This window comes from Dipodomys merriami, unplaced genomic scaffold (genome assembly GCF_024711535.1).
Source record: "Dipodomys merriami isolate MVZ:Mamm:240054 unplaced genomic scaffold, mDipMer1.0.p SCAF_11, whole genome shotgun sequence".
In the NCBI taxonomy this organism is placed as follows: Eukaryota; Metazoa; Chordata; class Mammalia; order Rodentia; family Heteromyidae; genus Dipodomys; species Dipodomys merriami.
In genome coordinates this window covers 26253790-26271281 of record NW_027202382.1, presented here as the reverse complement: position 1 = coordinate 26271281, position 17492 = coordinate 26253790, and the positions used below count along the sequence as shown (strand labels likewise).

The 17492-nt window shown below is 42.0% G+C and overlaps 1 protein-coding gene across 5 annotated transcripts in view; it reads left to right on the top strand.

The window, feature by feature from the left end:
- The window catches only part of Epb41l4b (erythrocyte membrane protein band 4.1 like 4B), a 138381-nt gene that overhangs the window by 69574 nt on the left and 51315 nt on the right, over nucleotides 1-17492 (top strand). For 4 of the 5 annotated variants that reach the window (XM_070011321.1, XM_070011307.1, XM_070011314.1 and 1 more), the window contains exons 14-15: nucleotides 955-988; nucleotides 5415-5479. In XM_070011321.1, coding sequence (XP_069867422.1) covers nucleotides 955-988; nucleotides 5415-5479 — 99 coding nt within the window. Of the gene's footprint in view, nucleotides 1-954; nucleotides 989-5414; nucleotides 5480-7439; nucleotides 9351-17492 lie in introns of those variants that run through there. The other variant, XM_070011326.1, reaches the window with a different exon arrangement.

Below are 17492 nucleotides of genomic sequence, written 5' to 3'. Positions count from 1 at the left end.
GGATGGCTCCCTCTCATTGTTGCAGAAGCAATAAACCTTGATTCTAAGCAAACCACCCTAGCAACAGCGACTGACTGATAATTTGGCCAGTTTGTGGGTTTTTCTGGCAGATACTGAGTGTGCATTTTAAACATTGCATTTTATACCAACCACCTCTCTAATTTACTTATTTTTTGGCCAGAGTAGTTCTATTAAAGCTTCTATCAAAACAGCATCATACATTAGGAGCGCTGAAAATTCCTTTTAGCTCTCTGAGACCCTAGCATAGTATAGTGGAAAGATGACAGATAGGCTTTGAGATTGTGCAGGTATTGAATTAGCCCTGTTTCTGCCATTGACTGGCAGGCAGCTTTTCTAGTTCCTTATTAGGCACTGGCCCTTGAACTCTAAAGTGAGGTGATAGGAAACCTTGCTGTCTTGAGATGAGAAGTAAATAGTATCAGATGTGAAGTTCCCAGGACAGATGCCTGGGTGGAATGCCCAGGCACAGTGGTGGTCAGGTGAACAGCAGCATTAAGAACAACGGATCACAGGGGCTCCCACTGCAGACTCAGGGGTAGATGTCGAATAGTAGCCTGTCTATCACTAGTACTCCCTGGTGTGCTCATTGTGGAACTACCCACAATGCCATGCAGTGCCCACAGTGGGAGTTGAAATAACTGTGTTTGCACAATGGAAAGGAACCTTTCTGCCACCAAAATATGGCATCACCTCTGCATTGTTCACTAGTACCTGTGAGTGTAAATTTGTAGGTTTTTAAGTGAAGACTGCAAGTTACTGTTGTAGTTTCTCTAGCTATATGTTCACATAGGTATCCAGTAGCCAAAAAAGAAATAGTGTATTCCTAGTGAAATAAGTGGTACATAGGATTTGTTTTTGATTGCTTCAAAAAATCCATAGCAATGCCACTTAACCTGTACAATTGTAACTGTTCTTTTTCTGTTTTCTTTTTAGCGCTAAAACAAATCCTGAGGTTCACAATTATCAGGTGAGACACTGATTTTCTTTTTAAATTATCTTAAGTAGTTGTACAAGGTCAGCATGAGTACAATGCATCTTGATCAACATCACTCTTCCAACATATATATTTATTTATATTTATTAAATATATTTTAAATATTATTAAATATGTTTATATATTTGTTTGGTTCGTATGTTAGAGCTTGAACTCATGGCCTGGGCACTGTCCCTTAGTTTTTTCTACTCAAGGCTGGTACTCTACCACTTGAGACACAGCCCCACTTCTGGCTTTTTTGCTAGTTAATTGGGAATGAGAGTCTCATGGACTTTTCTTACCGGAGCTGACTTTGAACTGTGATCCTCAGATCTCAGCCTCCTGAGTAACTAGGGTTACAGGCATGCATCACTAGTCATACTAGTTTTAAAGGTTTTTTTAAAGCTTCTAAATTTTCACAATAAGCAGTCATTATGCTTAACATCAGATTTCCAAAAAACAGCAATGCATGTTTTTTGAGACTTTTGCTTCCTCTGATTTCTGCTGCTTCTTAGTCATCCAAACTTCCTGTTTCTCCTAACCTTGTCAACTGGCAAGTGACATGTGTCTTAAGTTTCTAGGTGGTCAAACACAGCCCTTAGCAGTATTCAAGTGAGACAGCTTTTTGTCAAAGTGTGTTGCAGGCCTAGGGAACACAAGTGCCTTGAGATGTGCCTCTAAGTCTTTGGAAACCATATCCTTCATTCCCCTCCTTAGACTTTACAGTGCCCATTGGGAGCTAAAAGTACTGAGAAACCTTGCAAGAAAACGGTTTTTAATCCAGTGTTTCCCAAACTAGATAACCTTACTCCCCTTTTCACAGTGAACTTACATAATACGGATGGGTCAGTGATGGCTGGGTTGCACTGCATAGAGCACTGTTAGACTCCTTGTCTAGGGAAGGTATGATTCCATGGATGGTATGCTGCTCTTTCACAGGCTGGCCAGCCAGCCAGAGTCTACCTGCCCACCCACCTACACACTCACTAGTGCCAAAGCCTTGGGTAGCCCAGCCTCTGCAAGCCAGCACCTACCTCTCAGTCCATCCATAGCCTTCTACGACCTACCTCTGATTTTTCCACTTATTTCCTACCATTCTTCATCCCATACCCATTGTTCTGCTCACAGAACAATTGCATAATTCCTGCCCTCGAATTTCTTCTCACTGTTTCTTTGTTCATGCTCATATGTGTAGATCCTCTGACTACTAAAATACTCTCCAAAGACCAACTCAGAAGCTCCCCCTTCCTCATGATTATCTCTGAAAGCCCTCAGCTTCAGTGGCTCTCAACTCTACTGAACAATAAAAACACACAGCTAGCATTAAAAAAAAAAAAGCAGCTAGTACTTGGGTCTCATCCTAGAAGCTTAGACAGACACTTGAAGGATAGGAACTGGGCATCAGTAGAGCTTTAGGGGATGGTTCTAACAAGCTAGGCAGGCAGGAGCTCTGGATGGATGATATGCACCTTGCTTTCCAAGGTGGTACTTTGTTTCTGCTATGTGGCTCAAACTTCCAACTTGGGGGTCATGTATTAGTCTTTTTTTTTCTGTCGCTTGTAACAAGATATCTGATGCTGATTACTTTATAAAGGAAAAGAAGTACATTTAGCTCATGGATTCGGAGGTTCAAGAGCATGGCTTCCGCTCCCCTGAGGGTCATTCAGTGGATGGCATCACAATGGTAGGAACGTGAGTGGAGGACAAGATCACATGATGAGCCAGGGCAAGAGAAGGGTTGGGCTTGCTCTTTTCTAACAACTCATTCTTTACTCACAAGGGTCCTACAAGAAATAGCTTCATCATTTGCAGTGGCAAAGCCCTCAGAGACCTAATCTAGACTTCCTGCTAGATCCTGCCCCACTTCACACAGCCTCTCTCTGGGACCAGTCCTCCAGTCCTTGGAGAACAGATGATATTCAGACTGTCACAGGCCAAGTCTCTTGTCCTGGGCAGGTATAGGTGTTTCAAGGCTGCTGCTCTCCCAGGTGTCTGCTCTGCTGTCTGTGAATGTCACAAGTAACAAAGCTCTTTCTTAAGCGATATCACTTTGAAGCCTTATTCTAATTGTTCCCTTTCCTGGTCTTTGCTTAATGTAGATACTAATTGTTTAGATGGCACAGGGTCTCAATGTGTATTATCCCTTTGAGGTTTCCAAAGAATTTGGTGGCGATTGGCTTACACACATGAAGTCATATTCCCAAGTGTGCAAAATCTGGAAATAACTTCCAAGTTATAGGAACAAGTAAAAAAATCCATATCCCTTTCTCCTTTCCTTCATTGGCTTCTTGTAGCTTCTTATTCACAGACTATTTAGGTTAAGGAATTTTTGAGTATAACCGGAATGCAATAGGGAAAGGGGAAATTGTTGACAAGTGATCAGTACTAGGAGGAAAGGAAAAAGACTGAGAGTAAATAAAGCAAAGTGCCTGTGTCTTCTTCCGCCTCCTCCCTGGGTGTGTCTACCCCAGCCTTTTCTACTTGCAGTGAACACCCAGTGTTTGTTGAAATCGGATCTTCAGAAACTTTTTTAGCCATTGTTTTCCCCACATGGTTGGCAGCCTCTGGCCCTTTGCACCTGGTCAGTTCCAGCAGTCCTGTGTTGTTTTAGCAAAGTTTAGGGGGTAAATTGACCGGGAAGAGGATGTCCTGAGAAGTGGCCTGATGGCATCAGAATTCTGTGGAGGGCTTTCAGGAGGATGGTGTTACAGCATTTTAGCTTGTTCCCAGCAGAGCAAGGTCAGCCAACTGCAAAGGATGGATGGCTGTGTTCTCGATGAGGACACTATTGGCATTTGAAGAGGGACACTCCTTCATTGTGTAGGACTGTCCCCAGAATTGTAGGACATTTAGCTTCCCTTTTCTCTGTCACTGTGACAACCAAAAAGGCACACAAGCATTTTCAGTTGTCTCCAGACAGACATGACTGCCCCAGTTAAAACAACCACCTGGGTTGAAATAAAAATCCTCCTTGACAGCTCAGAATGTGAATAAATTGCTGGAAGAGACTGAGGAAGGTTCTGGAGTTTCCTTTTCTTAAGACTGTGATTGAGGTTCTCAGATCTCTCTGAGCTGATTGTATTTAAAGACAGAAAAGACTGGAGAATCCCATTGCAGGTTAGTCATCTCTTGTTGACGTCTAAAGGTGTTGAATCTCATTTGGGGCTTGGCTGTGTAGCCTAATCATCTGGAGCCATTTGGCTTTAGACAGATCCTCTGCACTTGGTGGGTTTCTATGCCCCTTGAGAGAGCAAGATATGAGGAGGTTTTCTCAAGGAGACTCTGAAGTCATGGTCAGCACTCAGATTCTCCTGCTAAGATGTTTTTCTCCAGATTTATTTTCCCTGCAGCATGTCTTGGGGGCTGTAGCCTCAGCCTGCTGACAGCCCTCTTTGAAGGAGGAATACAGAATAGACTATGAGGGCATCTCAGGTCCATGAAAATTAGATGAACAGAACTGCTGGGAATTTTCTGACACAGAGAGAAAACTACTGCACATTAACCAAAGCAGCAGGAGAAAGAGAAAGAAAGGAAAAAATAATTATGAGATTAATGGTCCCGAGACTGTAGTGGCTTTAATGTCGAGAGGGCCTCATTTACCTCATAGCAAGTTCAGCCTTGAGAAGACTCTTGACTTTTCCAATGTCTAGGACTGCTGCCCTCTGCAGGCTACAAGTGAGTAAGCAGCCTGCTACCTAGCCCGGCCCATCTGGTCTTCACCCTTGCTCACTGGTCAGGAGCTGTTTTCTTATCTTGCAGTGAATAGGTCCCTCCCTTCTTCCCTCTCTCCCTCCCTTCTTTCTTCCCTTCCTCCCTTCCTACCTCCCTTCCTCCCTTCCCCAGCTTCCTACCACAGGATAAAAAGCACTCTGGGTGGCTTTTTGTTGGTTTTACATTGCATTTTGGAAAATTATTTGCATTGTTTATACCAGAGCAAAAGAAACAAGATTTACACACAGCTCTGCTACTTTACTTAGCATCTCTGTCTAATCCTATGTGTGAACATAACTATTCTGCATAGCTGTCATCATCTCAGCAATGACAAAAAAAAAATTGTTCTTGAAGACAAAAATCCACTCGTCCTCTGGCATCTGTTTCTTGGGCGAGATGAGTATTGCCTTTCCTAGGCACACTGGATGACCCTTGCTTCCGGAGTCAGCCTCCCAGACGCTTCTCAGGGCCCATCAATGGAAATAATGCTTTCAGAGACAGGCGTTGGCTTCCAGCCCCACCAGTCATTGTCAGTAAGGAATATGATCACCTTGGGAAAGGTCCATGCCCAGCCCAGCTAGGGCTCAGTTACCAATTTTCTATTCATAGCCCCTTTGCCCCTGAGGTAGGTGCCGCTGGAAGAGAAAGTAAATGAGACCATTGAAATCTGAAGGCCACTGAGTAACCAAGCTTGGTGTTTTATTTCTAGCCTCCGTACCATCCTAATGTCCACTCCAGCCAACCCCGGTGGCACCCCCACTCTCCAAATGTCAGGTAAGTGCTTTGAAAACTTCTCCTTTCTCAGGAAGTTCCCATTCCACTTGAGTATGCCTTGGAAGTCTGTTTCAAAGACAAGCCTAAGAGTAGCATGGCTGTGATCAAAATGAATCATTTGAAAAGCAAAGGAAGCCACAATCCAGTCTTGGTGAAATAAAAGTGAATTGGTTTTCTTAACATCATCCTAACCTCAAATATTTGGGGGTTGGCTTTATATCAGAGATGTCACTTGAATTTTCTAAGTAACATTTTTCTGTTCTGAAAATTTATTTACTTTGAACATGATTAAAGCTTGAGGCTTATTGTTATGGGGTTTTGTTTCTTAAAGGATCTCCCCCCCCCCAGGGATGGGGCAGCATTTACTTTGGTTGGCAATAGGTCTTTATTCCTAAATCTGGGGTCAGAAAACTGGTGGTCCCTTTCACAACCACTCAGAGTAGTTTCCCTCTGAGGTGTGACTAGCATTGTTGTCTGAAAACAGCTACAGATAATACATCTGTACAAGGACATGACTGTGTTCCAGTGAAACTTAGAAAAATGGTAATACCTGAAGCCAGGTGCCAGTAACTCAGAACTATAATCTTAACTACTCAGGAAGCTGAGATTCAGAGGACAGTGGTTTAAGGCCAACCCAGGCAGAAAAGTCCATGAGATTCTCATTTACAAAATAATTAGAAAAAAAGCCAGTTTAGAGACTTGTCTAAGTGGTAGAGGACCAGCTAAGCAAGTAAGGTGAATGACTGCATGAGGTACAGGGGTTTGAATTCAAACCAAGTAAATAAAGGTGGGATTTGATGCCAGGCTTCTCACTGATTGTCACTGGCTGTCATGGTCCTCCCAGATGAGCTAGCACCAGCTATGCTGTGTTTATAGTTGGCTAGAAAGTTCCTTAAATGCCATTTTTGTGAGAGCAATCCTACCTTTACAGTTTGCATGTTTAGATCAGTCTTAACTGGTATTTATATGCAAAGCTATTTCAGAAACATAGCTGATAACTCAGTGTGCATAAAGGTGAGGTTTCTACCCTGGTTCCCTGAGGAAGAACAGAGAACCAAGTGGTAGAAATAAGTAAGTCTACCAACAACAAATTAAGTGGTAGTTTATTTGGGACTTTGTAGTGTTATTTTGTTACTATAAACACTTTGATGTTTGTGTCACTCTTTAAAGCAAATCAGACTATTGGAGTGATCATTGTAAATCTTTCCATATTTCAGTGGTGTTTCTTTTCCAGACATGAGAAACACAGGAGGTTTATAGGAATGTTATTTTATTACTTCTTTTGCCAAGCATCATACGTAGTATTGCCTATTTTATCAGAGTAATTTCCTTCTGAGCATGACCTAGGCCTGCTTTTCACAGGGATTCATTCAACAGTCCCCTCAGTGCCCTACCAAGTAGTATTAATGGGTCCCCAGGGACCCATTGGAAAGGTCACTTCTCAACTCCACCCTAGACCTGCTGCATCAGAATCCCTGAGGCAGGGGATAGCATCGTGCAAATTAGCAAGCTCTTCAGCGATACCCCATGAGAAGAGAGTTTATTGATGCAATACTTCTGACAAATGCTATATAAGATCTGCTCACTGTGCACACCAGCTTGGTAAAGGAACTTCTCCCCTTCACCCGGTTTTCCCAGACTGACTTGACCACACGATGCCCTTTCAGAATGACTCAGCCTTTCCTTGACTTGGAATGTGATAGATGATCCTCATTGACATTGTTAAGATATGAAAGTAGTGAACCATTCATGTCCATGTGTAAGCCATCCCCGCTCATTGTTTCCCGACCCATTTCCTGTGTGTGTGTGTGTGTGTGTGTGTGTGTGTGTGTGTGTGTGTGTGTGTGTGTGTGTGTGTGTGTGTGTGTGTGTGTGTGTGTGTGTGTGTGTGTGTTGTCTTGCTCTCATTCTCACTTGTCTTCCATTTTCCCACTAATCATTCACTCTGCAAACACAACAGGCCACCTTTTCAGGATGACAGGTTGCACTGGAAATCATCGCCCAGTGGAGATGACAGCCATTTTGACTATGTCCACGACCAGAACCAGAAGAACTTGGGAGGGGTGCATGGTGTGACATATCGGGACAAACTCATGACTGCACTTTGAGAGACAGAAGCATCTTCCTTCCAGTCATCACCATAGATTCACTGCATTCCTTGAGAAGTGTCTTGGCCACCTGGGGATATCCTAAAGGAGTGGTTCCGAGGGGTGTTTGCAGTGTCTGTGTAAATATTTGAAGATAACCATGATAGTCATGCTCTACCATTGACTGCATTCTCAATAAAATGAAGGGAGTTAAAGGCTCAGGAATCATTTTAATATTCTGATCTTAAAATTGGAGTAAAAGTCTGTGCTTCTCATCTCACTGCATACCTGATATTATTTTGTTATTAAATAATGAGACCAAATAAAGCCAAAAAAGCTTGGGGAAATTGGTTGGCATCCACTGCTGTGGTAGGGTTGAGATTGCTCACATCCATCCTCTACCACTGTATGACCTTGGGTGGGTCATGCTATGACCTTTGTTGGCCTCATTTCCCCACCTGAAAATAATGGGTTAGACTAAGAGATCCCCAAGGTTCTTTCGGACTTAAGATTTTGTGATCTGTTGAAATTTAATCACTTATTTCAACTGAGGACTAACTTTCCAACTAAACTTCGCATAAGGAAAACTGCGATAATCCCCTTCTGCAGTAGAAACTCAATAAAGTACATTAACTTATTCAATGATATATGAAAACAGGGAGACCCGGAATTTTCTGTCTCAAAGCCATTCAGCCACTTTGAATTTCAGCCTTGATACTAATCATAAATCACATAAATCGCATCTTTTTTGATAGAATTTGCTGCTCAAGTATATGAATAATTTTTCATGTCTTAGTGATGGTGCTGCTCACTTGCATGATTTCAGAAAACATCATCATGAATACACGCTATTGGAGTGAAGGGTTGGTTTTTTACTCTTGACTTCATTCCTTCAAAGGAGTGATGCACTTGGGGCTCAGATGAAAGCCTGTGAGGTATAGGGGTTGTGCCAAAGCACTATGTATCATAGGATGGGCCATGACCTCGACTTTTTGTAGAACCAGAAAATAATGTGTTGTCTTTTAGAATGAAATGTGTACAAAAATATTTATTTCCCCCATTTCAAGTCATGAGGCAAGCTTTTTTTCCCTCTCAATAGATAGATCTGAGATATATTTTGACTAGCGTTTTTGTATAATTGGTTAATTATTGTGCCACTTTATATATATATATATATATATATATATATATATATATATATATATAAAATTGCAATTTGGCCCCTTTTTTTGCCCTTAAAAATGTATTGAAGCCAGGCATTGGTGGCTTACCTGTAGTCCTAGTTATTCAGGAGGCTGAGATTTGAGAAACACAGTTTGAAGCCAGGCCAGGCAGCAAAGTCTAAGACTTTTATCTTTAATTCACCACCAAAAAGCCAGAAGTGCAGCTATCTATGGCTCAAGTGGTAGAGTGCTAGCTTTGAACACAAAAAAACACAGGGACAATGACTGGGCCCGGAGTTAAAGCCTTCAGATCAGCACACATACCCCAAAAAATGTTTTGACATCCTTTGAAGCATTTCCATGCTCAAATCTGATCTCTTTTGATTACCTCAAAAGTGTATTCAGGAGGAGGGAGTCAGCTGTATGTGTTGCATGGTGAAATCAGCCTCCCATCAACTCTTCCCGAGACATTTGTTTACAGGTGTGTTTCATTTTAGCAGATGTGTTTACCCTCAGTATGTGCTACATCCATACAAATGTGTTCTGAATCTTTTCATCTCTCTGATAACATTTTTACCAATGTGTTTCCAAGGAATAAAGATTATTCTTGCTTTTATTTGACTCCATCTTCATTTCATCAATTCTTTTACGCACAAATATCATCTTTGCACAATCTGTTAATGGGAAATTGGCATCTCTGAAGGTGAGCATTCAGTTAACAACAAGCAGCAGGAGCAGCCTAGAATGAGACCACTCTTGATGAGAGTGGCTCTTCTTGTAGACAGAGTGGCTGAGACACTGCTTCACCCGGGGAAGCAGGTGAAAGTTGTAGTACCCCATCACAGATGCTGAGAGGAATGAAGTGGTAGTAGGGGGCCTATTCCCCAATAACAGTTCTACACTGAGGGTGGTGTTTACCTCAGCTACTTTTCCCTACCTGGCTGAAGACATCCAAACTTCTGTGTGCAGTCTTCTGGAGTCTGTAGACCTTGCCCCATCCCCTCTAATAAATAAATGCTTTTCTGCTGAAAGTCACTTGAGTCGATTCAGTCATCTGTAAGCAAGAAGACTGCAATGTGTGCGCTTATGACTTAATGAGGTGTGTTCTTTGCACTCCTCAATCGTTCTTTCTCCTCGGCATTTGACAGCTGCCTTCTTCTTACTAGCCTCCTCTCTTCTGTCATCCTGTCTTGGTGTCTTCCCAGGGTCTTTCCTCTGCTTACTGCTCTTCTTGCTGGTCTACTTGGATCTTCTCATCCTGTCGTGACATAGGTGCTCTTGATTTGGAAGCCATCATCTTTAATACATACTGTTCCTGTGAGATTTTAGACCGATGTGTCAAACTAGACATCTCATTTTCATGTTAAACTCCACATATTTAAACATCCTCTTTTACTAGGCTTCTAACCCTCAACTTTTTTTCTGTTTTTCTCATAGTAAAAACGTATATACCATCCCCAGCTCCCTCTTGCCACCATCTCCAGGTGGTCCATGCTGCCTCCTTGTATTTAGCCTTCCTTTCGCTTTTTCCCAATACTGATCTTGCAGATGCCTCTTTCTTCTTGCTCAGAAGGCCCACACTGAACTCCTTGACTCCTGACAAACTTTCCCTCACAGCCACCAGCATAATCTTTGTAATACCCCACTGACCACCACTCTGATGCTGGCCCTCTGCCAGGGTTCTTCATCACCTGTATGATGAAGTCCAAGGCCCTCTCCATGGGTCTCCCCCTTGCTTCATTTGTCCCATTCTTCAGCATTCCCACTCCCTAGTTCTCACTCTCCTGTTTAGAAGCCTAGAGTACTAAACTGCTTGCAGTTCCCAGCATACGCCGCACCCTGCTGTTACTCACATCTGTGCCTTTGCAAGTGCTACTCCTTCCACCTAGAGTTCTGCCACTCCTACCCTTTTCCCCCAACTCCTGTTCATCCGTCAGCCTCCGCTCAGACGTCATCTTCTCCAGGGACTCTCTTGACAGCCCCCACCTCTGCAAATTGGGTTAATTTCTATGTTCTGTGTTCCACTACCACCTCCCTCTTCCACCCCCAAATACAGGAACATTGTACTCACAGCTTTGTGTTTAAACAGCCTCTTTTGTTCATCTCCTCCTGGAGCCTGTATGCTCCTCAAGTATGAGCTGTGTGTCTGACTTGCCTTTGTTCTCAGTGCCTGACAGATAGAAGGTACTCAATGAATGTCTGGCCAGTGAATGGATTCGTTCTAAATGGAATGTCTAACCAAGCAACAGGCTGTGATATGTCATCTCCGGGGTGGTCTGAAGGCATCTGATCAACCTTCCCTAGCCTGGGCCCATTGCATTTTGTGTAGGACATGGACCCACGTTATTTGTAACTATTACTCAGTGTCAACTGTGTTCTCATTTGAGGCATTGCAAGAACATTGAGCAGGGCAGGAGGCTGATGTTGGAAACCCTGGCAGGTTGCCGCTGGTGCACAGTGATATACAGGGGTTAATAACCAAGGGCTGTGCATCAGACTCTACATGTATAACTTCACTTGATCTATTGACTACTCACCAAGGTGTGTGCTATTGTATTGTCACAGGTAGGAGCTTAAACCCAGGTGCCAGCCAAGCACTGTGCACATGTCATGTCATAACTCAGAACCTTGGCTCCATCGCCTAGATTATCAGCCTCTGAGCTCAGTGCCTTACCACCAATCATTCAACCATCACGATTCTCTTTGATCCATACCTCATCAACAACATCAGATGATAGTGCAGTTTACTACACTGATGATTGAGTCACCAGGGAGCTACTGCTCAACATCAGCTATCTAGTACCCCTATCCACTACCACCATTAGGAGAGGTCTGGTAACTGTCCATATTCACACACCACACACACACACACACATCAGTGGTCCAGTAACCCTCTTTACCATGATCCACAAGTCTAATAATCCAGCCACATAGTTTTGTTTTCAACAGAGTAGAGATTAGGTGTAGCTCTTAGTGAACCACACCTTATTTGAGATGTTCCACTTCTTTCTGTCCAAGAACTCAAAAGATAACTTCTTTTGGAAGTTATCTTTAGCTGCCAGCAAAATCAAGCTCAGTATTCAACAACTAATGGAATTAATGTTTTACATTTTTTAAACGTATGCCCTTACCTGATCTTCTATCATCCATTCACATTTCTGTGACTTCTCAGGACATCTGACATGTAACTGACAGTGTCATTGGATTGATGTAATTCATGTGGGCCAGAAATCTTGAAAGCCTGCCAGGTAATTATCTTGACCTTCAAAACCTTCTGGCCTTGTTTCAGTGCTTGGTCAACCATTTCCATTGAAAATGGTCCTTCTTAACAGCAAAGATGGAATAAGGACAGTATGAGAATTCTTTTTTTTTTCTTCCCTGTTAAAACCATCCACCATCTTTCCAGGTCAGTGACTCTAGCCTCCTGGGTCTTTCTCTGAACACAACTAATGACAGAGCCTTCAGTTGCCCTTGACTCTGTGGCTTTTAACTAGTCTTTTCAAATCCAAGCTCATCAAAGAACTCCCTGGGCAGCCATATCGATCCCTTCGGATCAATAGTTCTCAAACTAAGCTCTAAGTCAATCCTTTGACTGACCAAGTCTTCCAAATGTTCCAGGTAGGTGCCCTAAATTGGCATAGGATGCTTTACTTCTGCCATCTCCCACCAGGAGGCCTTGAGCAAATAGAGAGGTGAGGCCTAAGGACAAAGATAGAGAAAAGGCAGACTGCTATTAAAGGAAAGTCCCCAAAGGGAAAACTGGCACATTTTGAGAAGCCCCAGGGGTATCTAAAAGGCAAACAAAGCTGAAGTTGGCATTTAGCTGAGCCTCTGCAAAAGAAATCAATAAGTCTACAAGTAGGCCCGTTTCCCCCAAAATTACCGAGCCAAACAATGGCTTAGACAGCTTGATTTAAAATGTCGATTGCTGGACTCTCTTGAAGTGGTTGGGGTGAGACCCGAGAACTCTTAACAATTACTCCAAGGGAACCCAAGATGGGCAAGGGCCTGACCTCCCGTCGGAAAAGCACAGCTGCTTGCCTTCCTTGTTTCTACAGCTCATTTTTAACTCTTACTGAAGGCATACCTATTTTTCAGTAGGTATAATGTTAAAAATCAAATGGGTGGATAGATGATGAATTGTCCCATCTGTCTGTACAAATTAGGCTTGTCCTTCTTTGGTGAAGAGAAGAATCTTTTAGGGGCTTAATGGCCCCTCATATGGAGTTAATTTCAATACTGTCACCCTCCCCTCAGTCTATCAAATGTTCCTCACCCCTGAGAGAATTGCAGCTGGTGGACAAGGATAGGGTATGTGCACATACCTGTCTAAGGACCTGTGCCAAGACTAGGGCTCATTGTGGGGAAACAGGAGTTTGCAGAAACAAGGTGGCAGGTCACTGCCAATTAGTAAGCCAAGTGAGGGAAGGAAGGACTAATGGCCCTACATGCTGGTTGTGTTCAGGGTAAGAACCTCAGGGTTCAGTGAGTAGATATGATGTTTCAGCTTCAGCTTTGCTACTTACTAGCCATTGTAGTCTTTGGCTGATTTTTCCTTGTTTCACTCATTTCCTCATCTCCAAAGAGAATGTTGCTATATTTTATTGTTAGGAGAATGAAATGCCTTATTTCTGTAAAGTACTGTACAGTTTTTGATTGCTAGTTGATAGCAGGTTTTAGTGGGTTTGGGGATGCAAGACTTTAGGAGTCCATAGGAACAAAACAGGCAAGGAGGGTCATCTAGTTTAAGGGCTGTCTGTGTCTCACAGGCGGGTGAATAGAGAGGTGTAGGCTAAGTTTAACAGTAGAGATGAGTATCTATTTCCAAAGGATAGAAAGATCCGGTGCATGAGGAGGGCAGGGGTGCAGTACAGAAAGATACTTTCTGAAACTGATGGGCTAAGAGCAGAAACACCCTGTGGCTCTTTTGAGAGGGAACAAAAGGAGAACTAGAAATGATATTTCTGTCTGATAATCCTCTGAAATAACTGTCTGGGCACAAAGTAGACAATGGTTTCCCACCTTTAAATGGCAAAGTTGACATCAGGTGAAGAATCCATTCTGCTGGTCCAGTGGGAACTCCAAGAGTTTGGAGGATTGAAACAGAGCATCTGCTCAGCTCCTAATTTATCTAAGTTGGGAATTCATCTCACACAAAGCAGAGGAAACTTTGACTTGTTAAGAGACTGAGCAGAAAGTAATAAAGGGAACCATTGTACTAGGATGTAGTTGTGCTTTCTAAACAAAACAAAACAAAACAAAACACAAGAACAGGCAATACAGGCAGTGATAAAAATACAAACAAATTATTTTTCTACCATTCCCTGCTTCTCAGAGGTAAACATTGTTAGCATTTTTTCTTGTCAGTCTCAAGCTAGTTTACATATAAACAAGCATATATATATATATATATATATCTCCACTGATCAATATTGATAGACACAGTTGCACCAACTCCCTAATAGTACATTACATGCCATTCATGTGCATTCTGTTTGTGTGCGCTTGAAAGAATGAATTTAGAGAATAACATCTGAGCAGTAGAATCAGGTGTACAAAGGCATGTGTGTATCTACTTTGGATATTGCCTTACAGAATTTCTCTCCAAAGATATCCTGTGTGTCTACATCCTACATGCACACCAGCATGATACTGATGCTGTGATGAACCCACAGGAAGCCAGCTCATGTCCTTGGCCAACTTTTTCAAAATTTTCTTACTCTGATGGCAAAGCCAGATTTTCTGTTTTTGTTACACTTCTCAATGACAAGGTTGCACACCTTTTCTCCTGCTTGAGTGCCGTTTGTTACTTGTTTTCAGTGAACCATTGGGCCCTCTTTTCCTGAGTCACACCTGTTTATAAAGATTGGGTTGCCAAGATACCATTAATCATGTCACCTTAGTATCTATGATAATGAAGAAAGAGAAAGCTAAAGGAGTTGATTGTTCCTGGACACTTTTTGAAAGCTGATTTATTCAAGTTCAGATAACAAACAGCATGATAATACCCTGGAGAGCCCAAGAGAACCTAGGCAACATAAAAACATCCAAAGCAAAGGGATTGATTTCTGATACCTCTTCCTGTTTGAGAATGTATTGAGAGCTTTCTACTTGGTCAACTTAAATAACCAACTCAGACATCCTAAATTCTCTTGTGCATTTGATCAAGGAAGGTAAAATTTAGCTACCAGTACCTTTCTAATATATTTGGTTTAAAATCCTAAATGCATCCCAAGACCAGCCAGTGGTTTTATTAGAGGAATGGCTGCAGAATTTAACATACCAAAATGGTTGTAGTCTAGGCAATCCAATAAAGAGGGTGAGAATAATTAGAGGACCATCCCTGCAGGCTCATGTTATAAGAAACCCATAGAAACCTACCTAATCATTCCCCACTGAATGGTGAATGGTTTAAACGACCTCTTTCTTCAGCAAAGACCTCAGAAGCCAGAGGCGTTGCTAGGCTAACCACCTAACCAGCCTTATTCCCAGGCTAAATAAGGGGCATTGTACCTGTATTAAAGGCAATTAAGCCAATAAATCCTGAAAAATCACCCGATGTATGTCTGGCCTCAGAGAAAAAGGATGTTTATAACAGGCTTCTGAAATGCCTACAAAAGTTGGGGAACTGAGAAGACCTTTGAAGAGATTTTTAAAGCACTAATGAATTCCAAAATGGATGAATCCTTACTTTTGACACTTCAGAAGCATGTACCCTGTCTTGAGCTCAGACTCCAGTTCACAAAGGTATTTTGTGTAATTAAAATGTCTAAAACCTACCCTCTACAGGGTAAGTTTTGAATTTTCACTCAGCTAACTTGGACTTGAACGTTTTCATTTCACTTCGTGAAGTGGGTGGTATTAGGAAGTGGAGGAAAAAAACCTCACTCCCCCCCTTCATGCCTGAGTCTTCCTCTGGCGCACAGACTGGTAAACTGGCCATTTCGATGGTATTTTACCTTCTAGCAGCCAGGTTTTATGACAAGGATTATTTTGTCTTGCAGTCCCTTGAGGTTCCTGTATAATACAGTTTGGAGACATGCTTAAAGCAGCCATTAAGGACAGGCATGTGCATGACACTCTTTCTCTAGAAGAAAACAATACTCATTTAAAGCAAAGTGCAGGCACTGGAATGCAGATTTAAGAAGCACAGAAACCTGCTATAAACCAAGAGGAAAAGCATTGTGAGACTTAGCAGAAGTGAGTGTTGCAAAGGAAAACAATATATTTGTATCTGTTTTTTTTTCAAGGCAAGAAAATATTGATTAAAACTCCTAGACAAGAGCCCTTGAGCAAAAATGAACTATAGACATAGTGATTCTCTAGACTCAAATCCTGAATTTATCAGAAATTACCAACATCCTTGGTCTTACCATAATCATTCAGAGCCTTCCCTGCCTTTTATATGAATGCACATGTATGCACGCACACACACACACACACACACACACACACACACACACACACACACACACACACACACACACACACACAGAGGCAATGAGAAAGCCATTGAAAAATGTAGAAAAGATCATACCAAGATAAAATTTTCTGGCAGAGAATTTTCAGGACTTGCTTAGCTATTTATTGCCATTCATTAAAATAATGTAATAACAGTAATTCCAAAGGAAATTTGTAGATTCAACTCAAAGATAAAGGCACTTACTCTACTCTGACACATAAACAGGAGAGCCAAGTGCCGTTGAACTTTTAACAGCTCTTCTTATGATATGCAATAGTTTACATGCAGTTTGCAGGGATTAAATTTGTCACTAGGGACTAATGGGAATATATAACTGAAGTAAAGCTTTTACAGGTAGATCTTTGATAATTACCATGGGAAGTATAAATTTTAATTATTAAAACTAACTCATTGGCCGGGACTGGTGGCTCATCTCTGTAATCCTAGTTACTCAGGAAGCTGAGATCTGAAAAAAAAAAAAATCACAGTTTGAAGCCAGCTCTGACAGGAAGTCTGGGGCACTCTTAGCTACAATTAACCATTTGAGTAAAAAAATTAATCACTTGAGTAAAAATATTAAGGGAACCTGGGCGCCGGTGGCTCATGCCTATAATCCTAGCTGCTCAGGAGGCTGAGATCTGAGGATCTGGTTCAAAGCCAGCCCAGACAGGAAAATCCATGAGACTCTTATCTCTAATAAACAACTAGAAAACCAGAAGTGGTGCTGTGGCTCAAGAAGTAGAGCTCTCGCCTTGAGTTGAAGAGCTGAGGGACAGAGCCCAAGCCTAGAGTTCAAGACCCACAACCGACCAAACACACACACACACACATATAAAGGGATAGTGCCCAGGACAGGACACACACACACACACACACACACACACACACACACACACACACACACACACAAGGTATCTAAACCACATCAAAAAATGTAGCTGGGAGGGGGTTTCTGGAAATGGAACACAGGGTCTTGAGCGTGGTGAGCACAAAGAAAAAGATAATTTTGATCTTTTTAGAAGAGAAAGATGAGGCCGAGTCATCTTTCTCTGTAGTCATTTTTCTAAATGAAACTAAATTATTACAAGAACTCATCTCTAATTAACAGAATTAACATTTGTAATGTGTCACATTTCTAAGATGTTAATACAATTTTCTTCATTATGGGAAAAGTAGTTTTTCAAATATATATTCTACTTAACTGCTAAACAGCACACTTGTTCTCTGTTCAGTAAGAACTTTTAACAATATGTTGGCCTGTTTAGTATCTACTAGATCATGACAGATATTGTGGAAGCTAG